The sequence below is a fragment of the Grampus griseus genome (assembly GCF_964374135.1).
Source record: "Grampus griseus genome assembly, chromosome: 4".
Classification (NCBI taxonomy): Eukaryota; Metazoa; Chordata; class Mammalia; order Artiodactyla; family Delphinidae; genus Grampus; species Grampus griseus.
The window spans coordinates 130,362,756-130,387,575 of NC_138997.1; the positions used below are offsets into that span (position 1 = coordinate 130,362,756).

General features: G+C 36.4%; 1 protein-coding gene across 5 annotated transcripts in view; it reads left to right on the top strand.

The window, feature by feature from the left end:
• LARP1B (La ribonucleoprotein 1B) overlaps positions 1-24,820 on the top strand; it is a 130,567-nt gene that overhangs the window by 30,342 nt on the left and 75,405 nt on the right. For 3 of the 5 annotated variants that reach the window (XM_082653433.1, XM_082653434.1, XM_082653435.1), the window contains 3 exons: positions 2,539-2,716; positions 6,131-6,303; positions 8,472-8,837. In XM_082653433.1, coding sequence (XP_082509559.1) covers positions 2,539-2,716; positions 6,131-6,303; positions 8,472-8,837 — 717 coding nt within the window. Of the gene's footprint in view, positions 1-2,538; positions 2,717-3,289; positions 4,240-6,130; positions 6,304-8,471; positions 8,838-16,945; positions 17,071-24,820 lie in introns of those variants that run through there. The other 2 variants (XM_082653436.1, XM_082653437.1) reach the window with 2 other exon arrangements.

The window sequence follows — 24,820 nt, forward strand, 5'->3', positions numbered from 1 at the left end:
ATAGTTCATGTTTTACTACATATACTGTTATACCCCTTCCTTTTATAAAAACAGCATACATTGGAAGATCATTCAATAGCTATATATAAAGAACTTTGAATTTTTTCCTGAAAATTTTTCTTTAAATTGAGACATAACTTATACATTGTATATTAGAAGTTATAAGATTAAGAATGACTTTCCCCTATGTACATACTTGTGTTACTGCTACCTGGATTAAGATAGAACATTTTCAACATCCCAGGGAGCTCCCTTGTACTCCCTCCTAGTCTGAATCACTGTTCTCCTCAAAGTAGTTGCTTTTCAGAGAGGTCCTTCATCTTGTTTTTTTTTTTTTTTATCTTGTTTTTTAAACATTACATAAACAAAGTTATTTGAAATCTTTTATATCTGACTTTTGCTTGTTATTTCTGTAAGGCTTATCCATGTTGTTGTTGTGTGTGGCAGTTGTTTATTTTTCATTTTGCAGTAGTATTCAATTGTATGAATATAACTCTTTTCAGGTTCCTTTTAATAGACATCTGGGTTCTTTACAGCTTGAATATGTGACTGTTGTGAACATTATTATTGTACATATTTTTGGATGGACATATGCACTTATTTTTCTGTGAAATTGATGGGTAACAGGTTATGTGCGTGTGTGTGTTTGTGTGTATACAAACATATATATATATATATATACATATATATATATATATATATACGAGCTTACCTTTGTAAATACTGCTAAACGTTTTTCCAAGATATTGAACCAATTAAAACTACTGCTGTTCAGAGTTTGACTTGCTTCGCATACCAGCGAACACTGTTGGTGGTCTTTTTCCAAAACATTTTGAAAAACTTAAGCCCATAGCAAAGTTTTAAGGTGATTTTTCTTTTTCTTTTTAAAATTCAGGTGTAAATAACATGATGTAAAATGCAGTGCTACTAGGTGTTCATTTCGAGTTTTGAAAATTGTATAAGCCTGCTCCAAACAAGATATAGTTAATTACTCTAAAAACTTCCTTAGTGGCCCTTTGCAGTCAGTCCCCCATCCCCTCACCCTTTGCCCAGCCAAACCAAAGCATTTTTCTGATTCTGTTACCAGAGATTTATTTTGTCTTTTCTTTACATTTGTGTAAATAGAGTTCTTCTGTCTCCTGGCTCTTTCATTTGTAGTTTTTGAAATTCATCCATGTTGTTGCAAGATCTGGATGCTAGGTATACTGCTTTGCTACTGGGGTGTCATTGCTTCTAGAACATTCAGTGGACAAAACTAGGAAAATACATTAAAAAAATACACATATCAGCAACTCAGATCCTTTACTGTAAGATTCTTCCTTATTTCCTTCATTCTATATTTCAGACTCTCTTCTCTTTCAGTGAGTATCCTGATTCCCATCAAAAGAGTTTGTTTTTAAATAATTTTAAAACTAATTTTAAAGTAATGTCCAGTTACAGAAAATATACTTACTTGAGAAGTAAATATGATACTAATATTAAGGGCATACAAATGTAAGATACTTAAAGTAATACATATAATGTGTTCTCCAACTAAAATATAGCGAGTTTTAATCTTTATAAGTTAACAGTTTGTATGTTGAGTTTTTATATTTGTATTTTTTCTAGTTTCTCAAGGTGTGAGTATCCTTGAATTTCAGGGAAGATTCAGCTCAGTAAGGCTGTAATTTTTATTTGGAAGAAATTTTGTTCTAGTTTTATTTTATCCTTAAATTACAGCAAGCTGACGCGGGCCTCTCACTGTTGTGGCCTCTCCCGCTGCGGAGCACAGGCTCCGGACGCGGAGGCTCAGCGGCCATGGCTCACGGGCCCAGCCGCTCTGTGGCATGTGGGATCCTCCCAGACCGGGGTACGAGCTTGTGTTCCCTGCATCGGCAGGCGGACTCTCAACCACTGCGCCACCAGGGAAGCCCCAGCAAGCTATTTTTGAGAGCCACCATATCCTCGTGGCTGAGGGTTCTCGTGTTGGACAGATAATAAATGGTTTGAGTCCTGGTATTGCCTCATACTATTGCCTCATACTAAGTCCATAACCTTTATCAAGTTACTTTATTTCTTTGAGCCTCAATTTCCTCATCTGTGAAACCTACTTTACACTTACAAGGTATTATGAGGAATCTCTGCATGTGTGTGTTTATTATTCAGTAATGGTGGTATTTATTACAATAATTAAATATAATGCCTAAATTTTATTTGGTGATATTAAGGGAAAACTAAAGGAAATAGGAGCGGAAAAAATTGTCAATAAAAAATTATAGTAGTTTGCTTCAAGTTGATGCAATACTCCTTAATTGAAAATTTGTTTTTCACAATTAGAATAATTTGCTACATGTTAAATCAGGATATTTGTTACTTTACAGGGGCAAATTATTTTAATATCTGTTCTGTTCATGGATATTCTGAGAAATATATTACATTAACTGTAATACCCTGTGCTGATTTCAGACTTAAAAAATGTTTAGGTTATTAGAAATATAGGAGGTACAATTAAATTTTTTGATTGAATGTTCTTTAATAACTCAAAATTCCTATTTATAGGCACTGAAAGATAGCACAGAAGTGGAAATTGTGGACGAGAAAATGAGAAAAAAGATAGAACCAGAAAAATGGCCAATTCCGGGCCCTCCTCCACGTAGTAGTGTGCCACAAACAGACTTCTCTCAACTGATTGATTGCCCAGAGTTTGTACCAGGCCAAGCCTTTGGTTCACATACAGGTAACACCTTTTCTTCCAGAGCAAACAGCATAACAGTGGGCTATTTAGTCCAATTTACCTTTCCTTTTTAAAGTTTATATAGATTCAATAGAAAATTAAAGATAACCCAGTGACTTATGATGCTTTAAATTCTATTCATATTGCCTCCCGCAGAAAGTTATAAATTAAATAGGGATTTAAGAATTATGGGAGGAGCTCTGCTCTATTTATTCTTATTTGTCTACTTTGTCACATGTGGAGTTTCTACCTATCTTCTTAATTTTACTAAATGATTATAGATGTATTCTGCCAGTTTTCCCCTTGTAAGATTGGAATAGTCTAAAAGTCTTAAGAGTGGGGGTAGCCTTCCTTTAATTTTTTTCTTATGTGCTTCAACTTTGTCTTGAAATGACAAGATGACCTATATTCTAAATCAGAATTGGGGATCTCTTATGAAGTTATTGTAATTATATATTAAGGAATTAGTGGTATTTAGAATTTCCAAAAATTGCTTTAATGTTAAGAATTTTTTCCTGGATCATTTTTAAGACATTCCCTCTTGGGAAAAAATATGTGTGCTTAAACTTTTTTCAGTCAGGGTGATGATCTACTGATGCTCTTGGATGTCATTTGATCGGAATATGCAGAGGAATAGGTGACTCACTGAAATATCATTATAAACATTGGAACAAATCGTCTGCAGAAATGAAAGCGACCAGACTTCTGTGCAAGAATGTCTACTCCCAACTCCTGTGGAGGAGGTTGGGCCAACACTACAGTGGAGATAAACACCTTTGTGATGATGATGAAAGACAGACCAGAAGACTGCTGTTGTTTTTATAGGAGCTGCCCATTTGTTTGTAATTAGCCTGGGCTGCATGTGCTACTTTTGTTCACGGTGGGAAAGTTAATTATCATTCTGGAAATATTGCAAGATTCTGTCTTTTCCTTCCAGACTTATGTACTTGTGTCCAGATCAATAAAGCAGAAATAGAGAGGCTTGAGTGGAATTTCTCAGATTGTTAGGTCCTTTGCTATTTGATTTGCTCTTCACAGTATAGTGTACATTGTATAATTCACATGTTGTCGTAGTGTTTCGCATGGACTATAAGATTTATTAATGTGGACACTAAGGGATAAGAAACTTAAGAAACGAATAAGAGTATTTTTTTTTTTACTCTTCAGAATGTATTTTTGATATACCAGTGTAGAGACCTCCCATCAATAAAGCACTGAGGGACAGTCTCACAGATATTTTTATTTAGTGTTTCTTTGATTGTCAGCCCTCTGTGCCTCTACACCTAGCAAGCAACTTGGGCAGGTGTTTTAAAAGTTGAAGAACTTCAAGTGACATTTTTTAGGTTTTTTTTAAAAAAGAATACAATGTCTGATGGTAAGTTAGATTAAGTTATTGTGTAAACTTGGGGTCCAAGATGACATTTTTAACTGTCTTATGAAGAGGCATTCGGTCAGTTGTTAAATAGAAAATACTTTTTCCACAGGGTAGCTAAGATAGGTCAGTCAAGTTGGTGATGCCTGTCCATTAACCATTTATGCATTATTAATAAAATTACAAGAATAAAATCACAATGTTTGTACATTTTTGTGTTTTTTAAAAATATATATACTCATTTACATGCACATACATATTGCCTGAACGAACTTTTTGGCCAACCCAATATAAGCACATGCATTGTGAATATTGTGAAACATACAACTTCATGGTAGAAACATTATTCAAGCTTAAAGAGCAATTAGAGATGATTATATCATAAACTTAAGTAGGTATTTAAAAATTCAATTTCTGTGTTAAAAATAGTAGATACTAATTTCTCTACCTTGTGCCAGATACTGTTCTAATCGTGTATACATGAACTATACATACTAATTTAGTTAATTCTCCTAGTTACTAGTGGTGGTTCCTAGTCTACTTTTAAAGCTTTATTTACTGCATGAACAGAGATGATTCATAGTATTAGGAATAGGGTTCTCTAGAGTTAATGTTTTTTTCATTCCTATAACTTCAGTATTAATACTGACAGCCCAAACCTTTTCACTCGTACTAATTTTTTGGATCAATTGATGACATGTACCATTAAGTTGTAGAGCAGCAGTGTCCAATAGAAATATTACGTTTGCCACACATGTAATCCTAATAATTTTTAATAGCATTAAAAGCTGTAAAACAAATGAAATTACTTTTAATATACCCAAATATTATGACATTAATATAAAAATTATGGACCAATGTTATTTTTGTACCAAGTGTTTGAAATCTGCTGTGTATTTTACACTTATCCTGAATACATTTCAGCACTAGCCACATTTCAAGTGCTTTGTAGCTCCACAAAGCTAGTGGCTATTTTATTGAACAGTGCGGTTTTAGAGCGTTTTCTGTTATGAATCATTATACTTCTTTTTAAAGCAATATAGTAATCTGGTTGTTGAAGCCTGGATCTGTGTGTCCATGGAGAAGATAATAAATCCATCTGATTCTCGTATGTAGTAGATGAAAGTAAAATCTTGGACTACTCTCTCAAACTCACTCCTGGAATGTGCCTTTGCATTTTCATTTAGTAAGTTAGGATTGTTGGTGTTCATTTATTTCAACTTTCTCTCTGTAGTATTCAACTTTGCAATATTTTCAGGGAATCGGCTTTGAGGAGTAAATAATGTTTAGAAGTTTACAGTATAAATTTGTTTTTAAAACACTTTTTGTCCAAAGCAAGTTCATATTGCATTATAACTTAAATATTCTTCGACTTCTGAAAAAAAATTTATAAAGGAATTGATTTGTATTTTATAGAGCATATAATTACTTTGATTAAAAGTGTGGAGAAAGGCATTTTTAATTCCAGCAGAGTTGTAAAATGTTTTGTTATTACCAGGACATTGCACTTTAATGACGTGACATTCTAGTCTTCACAGTATTCACTGCGAGCCAAGGGCTAAACTGCATTTAGGTAAACCTTGTTAGGCAAAGGAGATAAGAAAAGTATGAGTATTGGCCGCCTTAGTATAGATCCTAGCAGAACAATGAAGGATTGATTTTGCCTTGAATAAAATACGAATTTTATTTGCTTAGTAGCATTTAAGATTCCCTAATTTCATTACAATTAATGAATCTAAGGTTTCACAGAGAATTGACTCCCAAATAGATGTATTGTCATAATTAGTAAGTGACTTGCATTGATATTCTTGAGAAGTTTGAATGAATGTGTCTGCATAAGGATTGATAACATTCCTGTTATTATTCATTGGCTTCACTCGAATACATCTTACAAACCCCTTTGGGTTTGAAAATCATTGAAAGATTATAATTGAGATTGATTTATCATGTTTTTGTGAAGAAAGAAAATGCCCAATTAAAGAAAAAATGTTTGTTATAAGTAAGAAAACCATTATTTTAACTGTAGAACTAACTTAAAATTTTAGAGTCTGCCCCAAATTCTCCAAGAATTGGAAGTCCACTGAGCCCAAAGAAAAACACTGAAACAAGTAATCTTCAAGCAGTGTCTAGAGGTTTGTCTGCCAGTTTGCCCGACTTGGACTCAGAACCTTGGATAGAAGTAAAAAAGAGACATTGTCCATCCCCAGTGAAACTGAAGGTAAGTTGTTATGACCCAAGTGAAGTGTGATATATCTTATTTAGAAATTTAAAAAAAAAATTATTTATTTATTTTTGGCTGTGTTGGGTCTTCGTTGCTGTGTGTGGGCTTTCTCTAGTTGCGTTGAGTGGGGGCTGCTCTTTGTTGCAGTGCACGGGCTTCTCAATGTAGTGACTTCTCTTGTTGCGGAGCTCGGGCTAGGGCTAGGCGTGTGGGCTAGCGCGTGGGCTGGCGCGTGGGCTCAGTAGTTGCGGCTTGCAGGCTCTAGAGCACAGGCTCAGTCATTGTGGTGCATGGGCTTAGTTGCTCTGCGGCATGTGGGATCTTCCCAGACCAGGGCTCAAACCCGTGTCCCCTGCATTGGCAGGCGGATTCTTAACCACTGCGCCAGCAGGGAAGTCCGAAGTGTGATGAATTCTGAGTGGAGTGTAAGGCCACTGTTTTTGAGGTACATATATAAATTTGGAAAAGTTTTAAGAAAAATGGTAAAAATTGGAACCAGTGCCCTTCAGTAAAGCTTATGGGTTACTAAGTAATTGAAAATAAATAATATTGTATCATTTTTTAAAATTTATCTTATTTCTGAATATGATTTAAGAATATTTCGCTTTAACCTTTTTTACTTGAAATTAGTTTATATTTTAATAATATTTCAGTTTTGTTTTTTTATTTTTTTGTGTTTTTTTTGGTATGCGGACCTCTCACTGTTGTGGCCTCTCCCGCTGCGGAGCACAGGCTCCGGACGCGCAGGCTCAGCGGCCATGGCTCACGGGCCCAGCTGCTCCGCGGCATGTGGCATCTTCCCGGACCGGGGCACGAACCCGTGTCCCCTGCATCGGCAGGCGGATTCTCAACCACTGCGCCACCAGGGAAGCCCCCGTATTTTGATTGCTGTCACATAGTCCTTTCCTGCTCTTTGTACCTACCATCTTAAAACTTTTAGGACCCCAGAGGGATCAATGGTGTCTGCCTTCCCTGTAGCCTTCCTTTTTTTTTTTTAAATAATATTTATTTATTTAGGCTGTGCCGGGTCTTAGTTGCGGCACACGGGATCTTCGTTGCAGCATGTGGGATCTTTTTAATTGCAGCATGCGCACTTTTTAGTTGCGGCATGTGAACTCTTAGCTGCGGCATGCGTGTGGGATCTAGTTCCCCGACCAGGGATCAAACCTGGGCCCCCTGCGTTGAGAGTGCAGAGTCTTACCCACTGGACCACCAGGGAAGTCCCAGCCTTCCTTGATACGGGTTTTAGATTTCTATTTCCTCTAGTCATGTTTATTATTAATATAATTCCATTTGATTTCTGCTTTCCAGAAAATTATAAAAATTTCTGATCTTCTGATAGTTATACTTGTTTTCTTATTGGCAAATTATGGTATTAATATAATTGTGAGGTAAAAAGCTTTGAGACTAGGGAGGATCATTGAATCTGGAAGTCAGAAGACCCTGGTTGTTCTGGGAATTCCCAGTGGTTAGGGCTCTGTACTTCCACTGCAAGGGGTGTGGGTTCAATCCCTGGTTGGGGAAGTAGGATCCCGCATGACATGCAGCACGGCCAAAAAAAAAAAAAAGTCCTTGGTTGTTCTAGTCCGGACTAATTCTGCAATTGTGGACAAACAGTGTCACATCTCTAGGCCTTTTTTTTCCCCTCATCTGTAAAACAAGTTGGTACTAAGGACCATTCTAACTCTAAAGGAGTCTTTAATATAATCCTTCTTTTTTCAGCTTTGTGGGTTTTTTTAATCTTAAACTGATTGTTTAGCAGTTACTTTATATTTATTGGCCTGGGATAATACTGGTATGATTTTCTTTTACAGTTTGACTGCTAATCTAGTTATTGAGCATACAGATTTTTTTTTGTTTGTTTGTTTTTTGCGGTACGCGGGCGTGTCACTGTTGTGGCCTCTCCCATTGTGGAGCACAGGCTCCGGACGCGCAGGCTCAGCGGCCATGGCTCACGGGCCCAGCCGCTCCGCGGCATGTGGGATCTTCCTGAACCGGGACACGAACCCGTGTCCCCTGCATTGGCAGGCAGACTCTCAACCACTGCGCCACCAGGGAAGCCCGAGCATACAGTTTTGATATTACTTACATTAACGTTGTTATGTGACATTTATTGTAAAAGTGATAACAATGTTTTTATATAAAATACCAATTTCTTCCTTCAGGAATCACCACCTCTACCTGAAGAGGCATCAAATCAACCATATCTTCCAGATGAACAAGAACAAGAAGAACTTGATTTTTTATTTGATGAAGAGATGGAACAAATAGAAGGGCGAAAAAACACATTTACTGATTGGTCTGATAATGATTCAGATTATGAAATTGATGACCAGGATTTAAACAAGATTTTGATTGTAACTCAGACACCACCTTACATGAGAAAACATCCTGGAGGAGATCGAACAGGCAACCACATATCTCGGGCAAAAATTACATCTGAACTTGCTAAAGTTATCAATGATGGCTTATATTATTATGAGCAGGATTTGTGGATGGAAGAAGATGAAAACAAACACACAGCTGTAAAGGTAATTGTTTCTGATCAACATCTTTCTGTTGATACTATGTTTTGATGGCACATTGCTGCTTATGTTTTCCTAAACTTGAGGGTTTATTTTATGAAATTTTGAATATAAATAAATTATATTTAATATGAAAAATTCCTGGAAATATATCTGATATTCACAACCTGAAAAATTATTTTATTAAAATGACAGTGAGATAAGTACTTTAATTACAAAAATATATTAACACTCACTGATTAAAAACCCTTTTTTCAGGTGAAAATAATAAGAAGGCCTTTTCTCATAAGAAGGAATAAAATCTAAAGTTATGGTCAGGCTTAGTTCATATGCTTTTTCCTTTCCTGGCTAATCACCCTAGCTATGTGAGCAGGGCTTCACAAAGGAGTTAGTTTTGTTGCCCCTTGTGTCTTTCTCACCTTAGTCTGTAGTGCATGTTCTGTGGTTGTAGAACTGGTTGTTGACAAGTATAGAAGATTAAACTGGCTGATTGTCTCTCCTTGTCCAATCATAACTTTGTTGCTGGGAGTGGTGTTTGAAACCTTGTTCCAATTTTTTATCTTCTTGCGTTTCACCCCACCTCCTGGTACCTATCCCAGTTATTAAGGTACAGTAAGAGAGTGCCAGAGTAGTCTACTGGCTATCTGCATTCCTTTTATATGACTTTTAATGGTATAGATAGGAATTAAAAAGGATCTTTTTCTGCCATTAAATTGATCAGAACCCCCCCCCCAAATTAAATATTTGTTTTAGGGATAGAATAATGAGGGAAGAGTTATATAAGTATAATATGCCAAATAGGAAAGAGATCTTGGTCAGAAATACAGTTCTAGAAAGGAAAGCCAGCCAACTCGTGGTTGGAAAGAAGGGGCTGGCTGTCTGTGGAGCTCCATAGCATCAATAAGTGTGTGCTTTCCTTCTTGAGTCTTCATTTCTTTTCTTCCTGGAATTTCTCCATCACTGCTTTTACCCTCCTCTCTAGCCCCTGCCTTTCTGGAGATCCTGCCTCAGGATATGGTAGCTTGTCAGTGACTTAGAGCCTGAGCAGTTCTCTCTGTCCTACTGCTATGGGAAAGGAAGTGTGTTTTTATAAAGTTTCTTGGTTGAAAGTCTTTCCTTGTGTAAGCGTTGTTACTTTATTTGTGATACTTAAGTTCTATAAGTAACATCTAACTTAAATCCTTTCGGGAACAAAAAGAGATAGAAAATAAACTAATAATAGGTTAAAATTGTACTACCTCCATTCCCTATCCCTCTGCCCTGCTTTGTTCTTCACCATCTACCATTCTGTATATTGCACTTACTTCTTTTCTGTTTCCATCTCATGAATGTAAGATCTATGAGGATAGGGATTTTTGTCTTACTTTGTACACTGCTGTATCTCCAGCTACAACAGTTCCTGGCACAAAGTAGTGCTCAATCATATTTGTTAAAATGGATAAATGAATTACAGATTAAACATTATGAACTAACCAGGGGAACCTAACCTCTGTGTATAATATTGTTTCTGTGGCAAAATATTTTCAGAGTGCCAAATAACGAACTTTCAGGTCACCTTGAGAAACATATCCTGTTGATAGATGATTATTTGCTTTAAAGTATAGACAACAATAATTAAATTTAATTCATTCATCTATTGCCTTGGCCATTAAATATTAGTCCGGGGAAAGTAATCTTGGCTATATGGCTCTTAAGCATTATGGGTCTGCTTGTAATTATGTCTTATCTGATCCCTATGTACACTCCTGTTACTTATTTCCTTTGTTTGTAATTCTGTGCTCAACATATAATTTCTCATTAGAATTGTACTTTTTCTGAGAGTCTGTTTAGAGGGAGAGGAATCAATTATTTAATATATATTAAACTCCTACTGTGTGTGTGACACTGTGTTAGGTCCTGGGCGTGGAAGGGGAAGATAACAGTAGGATCTCTACATGCCTGGTTCTTACAAATAATTGGGGTGATAGACATTAAAATAAGCTGCAATAAGTACTTGATCACAAATTATGATAAGTGTGAAAAGAACAAGATGCTATTGGATTAGGCTATAAGGGAATGCCTGTGAGAAAGTCACAGTTATAGTGAGATAGGAACTATGAGTAAGAATGAACCATGCAAATAACAGATAAACCATATTTTAGGAAAAGGGACTAGCAGGTGTAAGGATCTGAGATGGGAAAGAATTTGGTATATTTGAGGAACTGAAAAAAGGTCTGTTGATAGTATTTATGTAAGAGAACAGTTATAGATATATAGACATGCATCTGATCTTAGAAGGTAACATGTGGGCCATGTTAAATAGTTTGGAACTTACCTAAAGTTCAGAAGCAGTACCTTGAAGAATTTTATACAGGCCAACAGGATGTGATCTAATTTTTATTTTTAAAATATCACTAGTTACTATGGCAGAGAACGGATTAGATGGGGACAAGAGTGGCAGAAGAAATCCAGTTGGGAGGCTATTAAAGTAGTCCAGGAGATGTATGTTGGTAATTTAAGATAAATTGGTAGCAGAGGAAATGTAGAATTTATAAGACCCAGGTCTGAGCCCTGAGGAGTGATCATTTAGGAGTTGTGTAGGAAACTGGTGTGGAAGCCAAACACTGTCTTCAAGAGGAAAGAATAATCAGGTGTGTCAGAAGCCGGACAGATTGAGTGTAGGTATAAATGAAAAGAATGCCAAATTGGTAGGGTTGTTTGTTGATCATTTCTGACTTTGTAAAGGAAGTTTTGCTGAATCCAGAAGCTGTGTTGAACTGTACCAAAGAGTAGGTGTAGGCCTTCTGTTTCTGACATGTCCTTATTACTGAAGACAACTAAAATGGCCTTTTAATAAATGAGAAAATATCTACTTAAAATCCTTGAAGAACTACAAGGTAAGTTATTATCAGAATAAAACCATAGAGAAGTAGAGTGTTGAAACCAGTTTTGCCTGGGAGACGATTTTGGAATTTGGGTAGTTTGAGAAGTTCAGCTTTGCAAAAGCCACTCAAAATATAGGGGTAAAAGACAAACCCATGGCCCAGTCAAAGTCAGGGATTCCAACAGGAGTCCTTTTCCCATTGAATTGGTACCTAAGGAGAATACCCTAGGGAAAGAGAACTTAACTGCTTTCTCATCTTCGCCTCTATGGGACCACAAAGCGTATTTCCTTAGTTGTGCTAAGCAGAATAAGGAGAAAAAAATTGGCTTAGAAGTTATAATCATGCAACCCAAATTCACACTATATGGGTGACTAGAGTAACTACTAGTCATAACTTTAAAGTGATTGTGGCCTGTTTATTTCCCAGAAATTAGCAGAAGCAAATCTGACTTTTTTGTGAAGACATTCACCTTTATCTTAGACCTCAAAGAATTTACTCAAATTATTTTGTAATGAAAGTGAGCAGCTTGGGCTTCCCTGGTTAAGAAACCGCCTGCCAGTGCAGGGGACACGGGTTTGAGCCCTGGTCCGGGAAGATCCCACATGCCACGGAGCAACTAAGCCCGTGAACCACAACTACTGAGCCTGCGCTCTAGAGCCTGCGAGCCGCAGCAACTGAGCCCATGTGCCACAACTACTGACGCCTGTGTGCCTAGAGCCTGTGCTCCACAACAAGAGAAGCCACCACAATAAGAAGCCCACACACTGCAACGAAGAGTAGCCCCTGCTCGCTGCAGCTAGAGAAAGCACAAGCACAGCAACAAAGACCCAATGCAGCCAAAAGTAAATAAATAAATTAATTAATTAAAAAAAAAAGTGAGCAGCTCACAAAGTTAATAAGCAAACAAGGAAATAAGGTACTGCATGTGAGAATGAGCAAAAGTAACAGACAGTAAGACCATACCCTGAAAAATTTTAGATAGTAGGATTATTAAACATAGTGTAGAGTAACTTTGCTTACTGTGTTTAAAGAAAAATATCTGCAGGGAAAAATAAATTCTAAAGAATAACCTTTCTAGAACTTCTGGAATAAAAACAGTTAAGGCTGAAATTAAGAACTCAGTTAATTGAAGGGATTAACAGCAGATTAGATACAATTAAAGAATCAGTGAATTGCAAGACAGTTTACAAGAAGCTATTCAAAAATCAGCATAGAGAGATAAAGAGATAGAATATATGAAAGAAGGTATAGAATGGTATTGTAGACAGTCTTTGATATTATTTGGTGTATTTCAAATCAAGTTGTATAATTTAACATCTAGTGGATTTTATTATAAATCTTTTTATTTTTGAGAGAAGTAAAAAGCAAGTGGAATATAGAGTGATAAACATGGTCTAAGATATATATTTATTCAGAGTTCCAGAAGGAAAAGAGAGAAAATGGGACAGAGTCAGTATTTTAATAGGTAATACCTAGGACTTTTTCTGAACTGCAGAGAGGTACCAGAGTAGAGCAGCCAGGGAAGAAAGGCGGTTACTTTCAAAGAAAGAAGAGTGACTGGACAGCTGATAGCTGACATCTCACCAGTAACATTTGAATGCAACAGACAATGGAACAATGGTGTTAATATAACACAGGAAAATAACTACCAACCTATAATTGTGTGCCTTGCAAAAGTACCTTTCAAGTAAGAGAGTGACATATAATGAGAGGAATTGCAGTTCGTCAAAGGAATTTCCAAAATTGGAATAAAAGTGATTCCAGGTGCCAGAACTACAGAAAGGAGTATAGAGCAAAGCAAGTGATAAATATGTGAATAAATCTGAATAAATATTAACTGTATAAAACAATAACTGTGTCTCACAGATCTAATATAACATTAACACAGACTGGGAGAGAGCAATGAATGAATCGTATTTAAAGGTACTTTTGTGTTTGGAAAGAAGATAATTGATTAGTTTTAAAAGTTTTCATTTTGCCGTTTGAACGACACCCATTTAAAAATAAGATTAGGGGCTTCCCTGGTGGCACAGTGGTTGAGAGTCCGCCTGCCGATGCAGGGGACACGGGTGCGTGCCCCGGTCCAGGAAGATCCCACATGCCGTGGAGGGGCTGGGCCCATTAGCCATGGCCGCTGAGCCTGTGCTCCACAATGGGAGAGGCCACAACAGTGAGAGGCCCGCGTATGCAAAAAAAATAAAATAAAAAATAAAAATAAATAAAAATAAGATTAGAAGGAATAATCTTGAAACTAGGAGAAACTAGGAGAAAGGGAAAATGTGGAATAAGACAAGAATAAAGGGGAAGGAATCTTCCAGCACAAAAATGAGGCAGTAAATTGAAACCCAAATATTTAAGTAGCAAAAATGAATATTATCAGAATGTATGCAAATACAACCAGTTATGTTATTTACATGTGACACATCAAAAAGATAAGAAAGCCAAAAGATTGAAATTAAAAGACTGAAAAAATACATAACATAAAATAGTAATAATCCAAAATCAATCTACAAAGTGTAGTCCCTATCAGTATCCTAACTGGCTTCTTTGCAGAAATTGACAAGCTGATCTGAAATTCATATGTAAATTCAAGGGACCCAGAATAGTCAAAACAATCTTGAAAGAGAACAAAGTTGAAGGATTCATACACAGTCCTTACGTTAAGGCAATGTTGATACTAGTATAAGGATAGACATACAGATCAATGGAAGATAATTGAGAGTTGGGAGATACACCTATGTGTCTGTGGTCAACCAGCTTCCAGCAAAGGTGCATAAAAAGCCATTCAATAGGGAAAGAATAGTCTTTTCAACAAATGGTCTTGGGACAAGTAGATATCCACATACAGAAGAATAAATTAGACACCACCCTAACTCACCGTGCACAAAAATTAATTCAAAATAAATTAAACACATGAATATAAGAGCAAAAACTGCAAAACTCTTGGAGGAAAACATAGAAGAAAATCTTTTACTTTGTATTTGACAGTGGTTTCTTATATGACACCAATAGCACAAGCAACAGGAGGAAAAAATAATTTTGATATTATCAAAAAATTTAAAATTTTGTACTTCAAAGGACACCAGAAGATGGACCTCCCCCCAAAAAAACCACTTACATTAGCATCCCCCAAAATGAAATAACTGAAGTATAAATCTAAGAAAATATGTACAAGGTCTATGTGAGGAATACCATAACTTTGATGAAAGAAATCAAAGAACTAAATAAATGAGAGAGATTCTGTATTCATACACAGGAAGAGAGACTCAATATTGTCAGTTTTCCTAAATTGATCCAGTGCAATCCCAATCAAGATTCTAGGAATTTATTTTGTGGATATTGACCAACTGATTCTAAAATTTTATAGAGAGGCAAAAGACCCAGAATAGGGGCTTCCCTGGTGGTGCAGTGGTTGGGAAGCTGCCTGCCGATGCAGGGGGCGCGGGTTTGTGCCCTGGTCCGGGAGGATCCCACGTGCCGTGGAGCGGCTGGGCCCGTGAGCCATGGCCGCTGGGCCTGCGTGTCCGGAGCCTATGCTCCACAACGGGAGAGGCCGCAGCGGTGAGAGGCCTGCGTACCAAAAACAAAAAAAAAGACCCAGAATAGCCCATACAATATTGAAGGAGAAGATAAGTCAGAGGACTAATAATATCCAACATCAAGAGTTACTATAATGCTATGATGATCAAGACAGTGTGATATTGGTGAAATAACAGACAAATAGATCAATGGAACAGAATAGAGAACCCAGAAATGACCTCTAAAAATAAACTGATCTTTGGCAGAGGAGCAAAGGCAATAAAATGGAGAACATATAGTCTTTTCAACAAATTGTGATGGAACAACTGGACATCCACATGAAAAAAATGAATCTAGGCACAGACCTTACTCCCTTCACAAAAATTAACTCAAAATGGATCACAGGCTGAAATGTGAAACACAAAACTATAAAACTCCTAGAAAGTAATATAAAATAAAATCTAGATGATCTTGGGTTGAGCAATGACTTTTAATAAGTTGGATTTCATTAAAATGAAAAACTTTTGCTATGTGAATGGCACTGTCAAGAATGAGAAGCCAAGCTATGGAATGGTAGAAAATATTAGTAAAACACACATCTGATAAAGGACTATAATCCAGGATATACAAAGAACTCTTAAAATCAACAATATGAAAACAACCTGAATAAAAAATGGACCAAAGATCTGAACAGACATCTCACCAAAGAAGATATACAAATGGCAAATAAGAATACGAAAAGATACTCCACGTCGATATATCATCAGGGAATTGCAGAGTAAGACAACAGTGAGATTCTACTACACACCTATTAGAATGGCCAACATCTAGAACACTGACAACACTAATAAATGCTTCTGAGAATGTGGAGTAACCCTCATTCATTGGAGGTAGGAATGCAAAATGGTACAGCTACTTTGGAAGACAGTTTGGAAGTTTCTTACAAAACTAAACATACTCTTACCATACAATCTAGATTGTGTGGACAATCTTTTGTCCACACAAAAACCTGCACGTGGATGTTTAAAGCAGCTTTATTCATAATTGCCAAAACTTGGAAGCAACCAGGACATCCTCCAGTAGGCAGATGGATAAATAAACTGTGGTATATCCTGACAATGAAATATTATTTAGTGGTAAAAAGAAACGAGTTATCAGACCATGAAAAGACATGCAGGAACCTTAAATGCATGTTACTAAGTGAAAAGGTCCAATCTGAAAAGGCTACATACTGGGTGATTCCAACTAGTCAGTGTTCTGGAAAAGGAAAATGATGGAGATAATAAAACTAGTGGTTTCTAGGGGCTGGGGGGAGGGAGGGATGAATAGGCAGAACAGACGATTTTTAGGGCAGTGAGATTTTTTTTGGTATGATAATATTATAATGATGGATATGTCATTATCCATCATTTATATCCATCCATATATCAAAACCCATGGGAAGTACAACACTGAGTGAAACCTATGTAAATTATGGACTTTTGGTGATGTGTCATTGTAGGTTCACTGATTGTAACAAATGTAACGCTTGGTACAGGTTGTTGATAGTGGGCAGGCTGTGTTGGGGGGAGGTTATAGGGTATATGAGAACTCTAGTTTCATATAATTTTGCTGTGAAGGTAAAACTGTTCTAAAACATAGTGTACTGAAAAAAACAGGTTAGGAGAAAATATTTGCAAATCATATTTGATTAAGGAGTTGCATTTTTAATATGTAAAAAAACTCTTACAGCTCAATAATAAAAAGGACAAATAACCCAGTTATAAAATGAGCAAAGAAAATGAATAGATACTTCTCCAAAGAAGATATACAAATGGCCAATAAGCCCATGGAAACTTGGTTGACATCATTAGCCATCAGGGAAGTGAAGTGAAAAATCTTGATCACAATGAGATGCCACCCATACCTACTAGGATGACCACAATAAAATACATATACTCACAATTGCTGGTGATGATGGGGGAAATATGAATCCTCATGGACTACTGGTAAGCAATTTGGCAGTTCTCAAAATGTTAAACAGAGTTATTATATGACCCAGGAATGCCACTGCTAGTTATATACATGAGAGAAATGACAACATATGTCCACGCAAAAACTTGTACACAAGTCTTCCTTCCAGCATTATGAAAATGGAAAGAACTAAAATGTTTGTCAGTTGGTGAATGGATAAATAAAAGGTGGTATAGCCATACAATGGAATATTATTTGGCAATAGAAAAAAGTGAATTTACTGATACATGCTATATGAAAACATCATGCTAAGTAAAAGAAGCCCGTCACAAAGTACCACATATTATACGATTCTGTTTATCTGAAATGTCCAGAACAGAGAGAAATTAGATTGGTGGCTATCTAAGGTGGGGTTTGGGATAGGTGGAGAAAATAGTGACTGCTAGTGGGTACTGGGCTTCTTTTTGGAGTGATGAAAATGTTGTAATATTGATTGTGATGATGATTGCATGTGTAAACTAAAAATAATTGTACACTGGGGTAGATTGTACCACAAGTGAATTATATCTTAATAAAATGATTTTTAAACAAGTAAAAGGAAAGACATCCTGTGTACATGGATTGGAAGTCAGTACTACCCAAAGTGATCTACAGATTCAGTGCAATCCCTATCAAAGTCCCAATGGCATTTTTTGCAGAAATAGGATAATGGATAATGAAATTTATATGGAATCTCATGGGACCCTGAAGAACCAAAAACAATCTTTAAAAAGAAGATATAAATTTGGAAATCTCACGCTGCTGATTTCAAAACATATTGCAAAACTACTGTAATTAAAACTGTGTTGCTGGCATAAAGATAGACATAGACAAATGGAACTATAGAGCCCAGAACTTGAATGCCAAGACCACTCAGTGGGGAAAGGACAACTTCTTCAACAAATGGTGTTGGGGAAACTGCGTATTCACATGCGAAAAAATGGAGATGGACCCTTACTTTAACACCATATGCATAAAAATTTTAATAACAGATTAAAGACTTCAACCTAAAACTCAAAACCCTTAGAAGAAAACATAGAAGTGAAGCCTCATGACATTTGATTCGGCAGTGATTTCTTGGATATAACACCAAAAGCACATGTTAAAAAAAATAGACAAGTTGGAATTCATGAAAATCAAAAGCTTACGTGTATTAACAGACACAAAACAGGGTGAACAGACAGCCTGCAAAATAGGACAAAATATTTGCTTATCATAACTGATAAGGTGTTAATATTCTTGAATATATAAAGAAACCCAACAACTCAACAAAATAACTCAATTTAGAAAATGGACAAAGGACTCGAATAGACATTTTTCCAAAGATGATATACAAATGGCCAATAAGCACATGAAATTATGCTCAACATCATTAGTCATTGGAGAAATGCAAATCAAAATCAAATGAGTTATCAACTCATTAGGATGGCTACTTTCAAAATAAAAAGCAAAACACAGAAAATAACATTTGTTGGAGAGGATGTGGAGAAATTGAAACCTTACATTGGTGTTGGAAACATAAAATAGTATAGCTGCTATGGGAAACAGTATGGCAGTTAGAAAACTAAAGAGATATTTGCATGTTTATAGCAGCAGTATTCACAATAGCTAAAAAGTGAAAACAACACAAATGTCCATTATCAGATGAATGGATAAACAAAATGGTGGTGTTTATGGGCGATGGAATATTATTCAGCTTTCAGAAGAATGGGAATCTGTCACATGCTACATACATCACTGATAGTCTTTCAGGACATACTAAAGGAAATAAGTCCCAAAGACATAGTGTATGATTCCATTTATATGAAGTACGAAAGTTTTAAAATTCATGGAAACAGAGTGGTGTTTATGGGGTGGGGGGAAATGGGGAGTTGTTTTAATTGGATAGAGTTTCAGTTTTGTTTAATAAAAAAACTTGGGTATCTGTTGCACAACAATGTGAGTATACGTAACACTGCAGAACTATACACTTAAAGATGGTTAAGATGGTGATTTGTTATTTGCTTTTTTATCCCAATTAAAAGTAAAAATTATAAAAGAAACCCAGCCATTTACCAAATAAGTAAAAAGTAAAGGAAAAAAGCTGTAGTACATATATTTATATCAGACAGAATAGGCTTACAAAGTAGACTTGAAGACAAAAAGCATTACTAGTGCTAAAGAGTGTCCTTTTGTAATGATTAAAAGTGAAGAAATTCATCAGAAAGTATAATTTAATATTTGATGTATTTAATACAAAATATTCGAATATGTGAAGTAAAAGTTGATAGAACAAATCCAGTCATAGTGATGTAATTTACCCCCAACTAAATAAGGAGTGATCAAATAATTTAAAAAATGAGAATAATTTGAGAAACAACTCTGTACCTAGCAACTGCAGAGTACATGTTCTTTTTGAAGGTATGTATACTACTTTGACCTATTTTATAAAGCAAATTTTGAAGCATTGATAATACATAAAACACACTAATAGTGGAATTAATTTAGTGTTTAACAATGGAAATAATACCCTGTGTGTTTTGGAACAAAGATATATTTTAAATAACTCACCAAAGAAAAAATCATAGTGGAAATTAGAAAATCTAAGTGGAATGTTAGTTGAATTTTAAAGGTGCACCTAGAGAGATAGGCTTAAATGCAAATATTAGGTAAAATTCTTGAAATTAATAAACCAATCACCACTATTATCTTTGCTGTATAAAAATCCTTCCCTACCCCCAGTCTCAAAGGCTTAAAGTAAAAGATTTCTCACACTGCTTGGCAGTGATTGGGTTGGCTGCTTCAACTGTGTGTGTGTGTGTGTGTGTGTGTGTGTGTGTTTGGTTCTGTTTGGTTGGTATTCATACTGAAAAAGCAGCCTGTGTACAGTACTTGCTTATTCATTCATATAGCAGATGGGGTGAACAAGAGGATGAGCTAAAGTGTATAATTGTTTTCAAAATTGCTGCTTAGGTGTGTTTTATGTATATTTGCTCACATTCCGTTGGCTAAAGCAAATCACATGGGTAAGTGTTGTATATGGGCCAGAGTTGTTTATGCTCCAAGGAGATGAAAGGTAATTACAATGGGTAGATGTATGTAATCCTTTAATTTAGGAAATCTGGGCTCTGAGCAATAATAGAATCTACTGTAGCTTTTATGAAGCTAGAAGTTAGAAAGTTCTCAAGAAGTTAGAAGAAGAATTAGCAAAATAAATTTTCATAAAAGTATATGGAAAGAGGGCTCCCTGGTGGCGCAGTGGTTGAGAGTCCGCCTGCTGATGCAGGGGACACGGGTTCGTGCCCCGGTCCGGGAAGATCCCACATGCTGCAGAGCAGCTGGGCCCGTGAGCCATGGCCGCTGAGCCTGCACGTCCAGAGCCTGTTCTCCGCAACGGGAGTGGCCACAACAGTGAGAGGCCTGCGTACCGCCAAAAAAAAAAAAAAAAAAAAAAAAAGTATATGGAAAGAAATAATTTAATTAATTAGATCTAACAGAGGATTAATCATACCAGCACTTAATTCTTTGAAAAGGCCAAGATTATACTTAGGAAGACAAAATAGAGGGAAATTTAAATATTTTAGCTGCAGTGAATATAAGGATGTAATTACTGATTATGGAGAACTTTTAATAGGTATTTCAGACCAATGATTTGAACATTTAGATAAGGAAAAATTTCTAGAAAAATATGTTACCAAAACTGACTGGAAAAGAAAGTAAGTTGCTATAGATCATTTTAAATAATCTTCAGACTCCAAGATTTAACTTAATTTTATTAGCAAGTTCTTCTAAAATTGGAATAATTCCAGCCATGAAAAAGTTTGCAGTGAATAGAGCTAATAAATATTCAAATATTTGTTGAATTGACTGAGGTAAAAAAGGGAATAAATACTTGACTCATTTTATGAGAAGAGCATAACCTTGATACTAATACCTGAAGAGAACATGAATGAGAAATTCATGAAAATATGAATGAGATTTCATTTTCTAATAGTATAAAACAACCATGAAAGGATCTATGTATTTTTGAAATGTGTACAGACATACATAGAAGGTAATACTGTAAAGAAAAAGGCAGGAATAATTATCACGTAAGTCAGGATTTGGATTGTTTTTTTGGAAAGGGAGTAGAATACACAGGGTTTCAATATACTAACAGTGTTGTGTTTCTAGTAGTTTTTACATATTTTCTTTTTTTTAAATTTTCATTTAAATTTATTTATTTTACATATTAATTTTCTAAACAAGTTGCACAGGTATGTTTAATACGTTTTCCTATGTGGCATATTTCATGACAGTACTAAGAACAGGCTAGCATGAATGGGAATGTGTGGGACAAGAAGAGGTAAGCCAAAGATGAGTTACTTCTTGGAGCAGCAGGGCTGTTTTTGGGCTAAAATAAAGGTTAGGGTGAACTTTTTTTTTTTTTTTTTAAATACTTAAAAATGTTTTTTTATTGAAGTATAGTTGATTCACAGTATTGTGTTATTTTCAGGTGTAAGGTTGAACCTGTTTTTGTTTTTTGTATACAGCTATTTGTCTTCTTGTCCAGTGGTCTGCTTGGGGTGGTGTTGCAAAGCTGTACATTGTTGAAGGCTTTATTAACAGGGGACATACAGATAGGACTTCCATCCAAGAGATGTGCTGCTGGGCCTCAGCATCTTGTCACTCATTGCTGGCTCGCTTCTGGGCTTGTGAGGCTCAAGAATTGTCCAGTCTACTGTCTGTCATGATGCCTCTCCCTAATGAGAAATCTTTAGTTTGAACCTGCAGAACAAAGGAGTAAAAACATCACAACCAGTTCTTCACTCATTGTACCCTCTGTCCGAGTTGATTGTGTGGAAACCTAAATATACTCGTGCCTTTGTTTCTAGCATTTCAGGAAGAACCTTCAGATTGGAAGCTTTTGAATCACACTGGTCAGTCAGTTAATCTCATCTTTAGGCTCATCGCATTTGCTATTTTGCAGTATATCAGCTTTGTCTAGTACTTCTTAGAGTATTATGTGAAGTTATCACTGGTGGTCTAAATGTCGATTCCCTGAGTTCTCCTTGGCTTTCCTGGCTTTATATTGTATGACAGAACATACCCAGCTGCTGGATGATTGAGACCATCAGCAGGCTCATTGTTGAGAGGGTAGACTGGAGGTGGGCTCTCTTCTGCCTTGACCTATTCTGAATTTGTGGAGTCCTCAAGCCTTGGGAGACCTGATGGCTGTTATTCACTCTGACTTTGCTGACTTCTTTGATGTCTCCTGCTGCATTTCCCTTACAAATGCAGGCAGGCCTTTGTGTTTGTTGCAGATGGTGAGAGGAACTTCAGTTGTGGTGAAGTCTTTGGTATGTAGCTGGAAATGGTGTACAAATTCACCAGGAGATGCCACATCCTCACCTGGCAGACAGAGACATGACACCATACTGACTTGACAAGCTGAGAGTCACCACCACCACTTGAGCTGTTCCTCTTCTCACAGAGAAGAACACCAACTTGAGAACCTCTCTGGCAAAGCTGGGGACTGTTCCTGACCAGGAGTCAACTTGTGTGCAAGTTCCACTGAGTGCAATTCTGGACCAAAAACTAACTTCTCTAAACCTCAGATGGGGATCATTCTTGTCTTCTCTACCTCACTGAGTTTTAAAGACCTTTGAAAACTGTAAAAGACTGGGCATGTGTGAGAAGGAACAAAGGCCATATGGTTATGTGGGATCAGGAATAATGATGCAGATAGAGGTGAGACCAGGAATTTAAAGACAATGCAGAAGCTTCAGGCTTTACATAGAAATTGTGACATCAAAGCACAGTCTGTGGATTTCTTCCCCAGGTGCCACAGTGTCAGATATTTTCATAATTAGTCCTTTTGTGTTGCGTATTTTAAAATGCAAAACTCTTTTAATTCTTCCTCCTAATACCTTACTCTGAAAGACTTCCTCAGATTGCTTTCCTCTCACAGGCAGCATGAGGCCCCATCATTCTCCCTTTAGATATGATTTTGATTTGACTTCTCCCTGCTGAAGAGACAAGTGAATTAGGAGACCTAATTTCAGGTTTTGCCTCACTATTTAAATTCTAGCCAAAGCTCCTTGTACAAGTCAGTTCCTTATTTTAGTACACATACTTCAATTATGGTAGCTTTATAGTAAGTTAACTCTTTCCCAGGAATTCATCCATTAACATCTGCTTGAGTGCCTGGCCTGTGCCACACTGTGCTGGGAGCTGGGAATGTGGTAGTGGACATGACTGACTATTGAAAATGCAATCTCCAAGTAATTCATAATGGTGATGTTGATGAGAGTAGGGTGTGTGGATGGAGATAATTAATCCAAAAAATCTAGATAAATAGATAACTACCATAATTGACCATTGAATTTAGTTATGAGCTGCTTCATAAATAGGAAAGAATAAACTTGCTGAGTTATCACAGAGGAAGTTGGGGTAAAAGTTTGAAGAAATGACAAGTGGAAATATGAATGTAATGCATTCAAATATATATGAATATTGAATATTATATTGAATAATATAATATGAATATTGAAGCTTGGTATAATATATTGGAGAAGTGGCAGTACCTGAAAGGATATGAGTCAAAGTTTGTGTGTGTGTGTGTGTGTATTTGTTTATTAATATATTTTTAAAGATTAGAAAGTACTGGAACATTTTACATGGTTATGGGAAAGTTGAAGATATAGAAGGGAGTAGAAAATAGAGCTAAATTCTTGAGACTGTGAGACTGGATAGGATTCAGAGCATTGTGGATCAGGGTTTGTCAGCCTTGGCCCTATTGACATCTTGAACCAGATACTAATTCTTTTCGTGGAAGCTGTCTTGTGCAACAAAGGATGGTTAGCATCATCCCTGGCCTCTATCCACTAGATGTCAGAAGCACCCCACCCCCATGACAATTTTAAAAAATATACCTTGAAGAGAGTTATGTGGGCAAAATCACCCCTAGTTGAGAGCAGTTGATACAGAGAGAGATATTGGCCTTTCAAAGAGAGGCTTTGGTTCTTTACCTGGAGGGAAGAAATAGAACATGAGTTTAGATGAGTTTGTAGATTTCGTGGTAGAAATAGGAGTAATTTCCTCCTCATGATTTTACCTTTCTCAGTGAAATGAGTCAGGGTTATGGGGCTGGTGAAAGGGTCGAGAGTGACAAAGTTAAGTCATTTTTGTAGAATGGAAGAAAATGGTTCTTAGAAAAATCAGAGATTCCTGGTGAGCAGTGGGAGACTACAGGCTATTTCTTCTGTAGAAATTTTACTAGGGAGGCTTTAGACCAAAGAGATTAGGCAGGAAAATGGAGGACAGTACCAAGATTATTCTTGATTTATTTCTAAATATGGAATGATGGAAAAGATCCTATCTAGATCTTACTAGGTCATGAGTATTTAAAGCTGTTAACTTATTGAAACTTTTTGGCTTTTCCATTACACCACATTCTCTCACTTTTCCTTCTACTTTGTCTTCTTCTTTTTTTTTTTTTTAGTATTTATTTATTTGGCTTCAATGGGTCTTAGTTGCGGCATGTGGGATCTTTTACTTGCAGCACGTGTGATCTTTTTAGTTGCAGCATGTGGGATTTAGTTCCGTAACCAGGGATAGAACCAGGGCCCCCTGCAATGGGAGCACAGAGTCTTA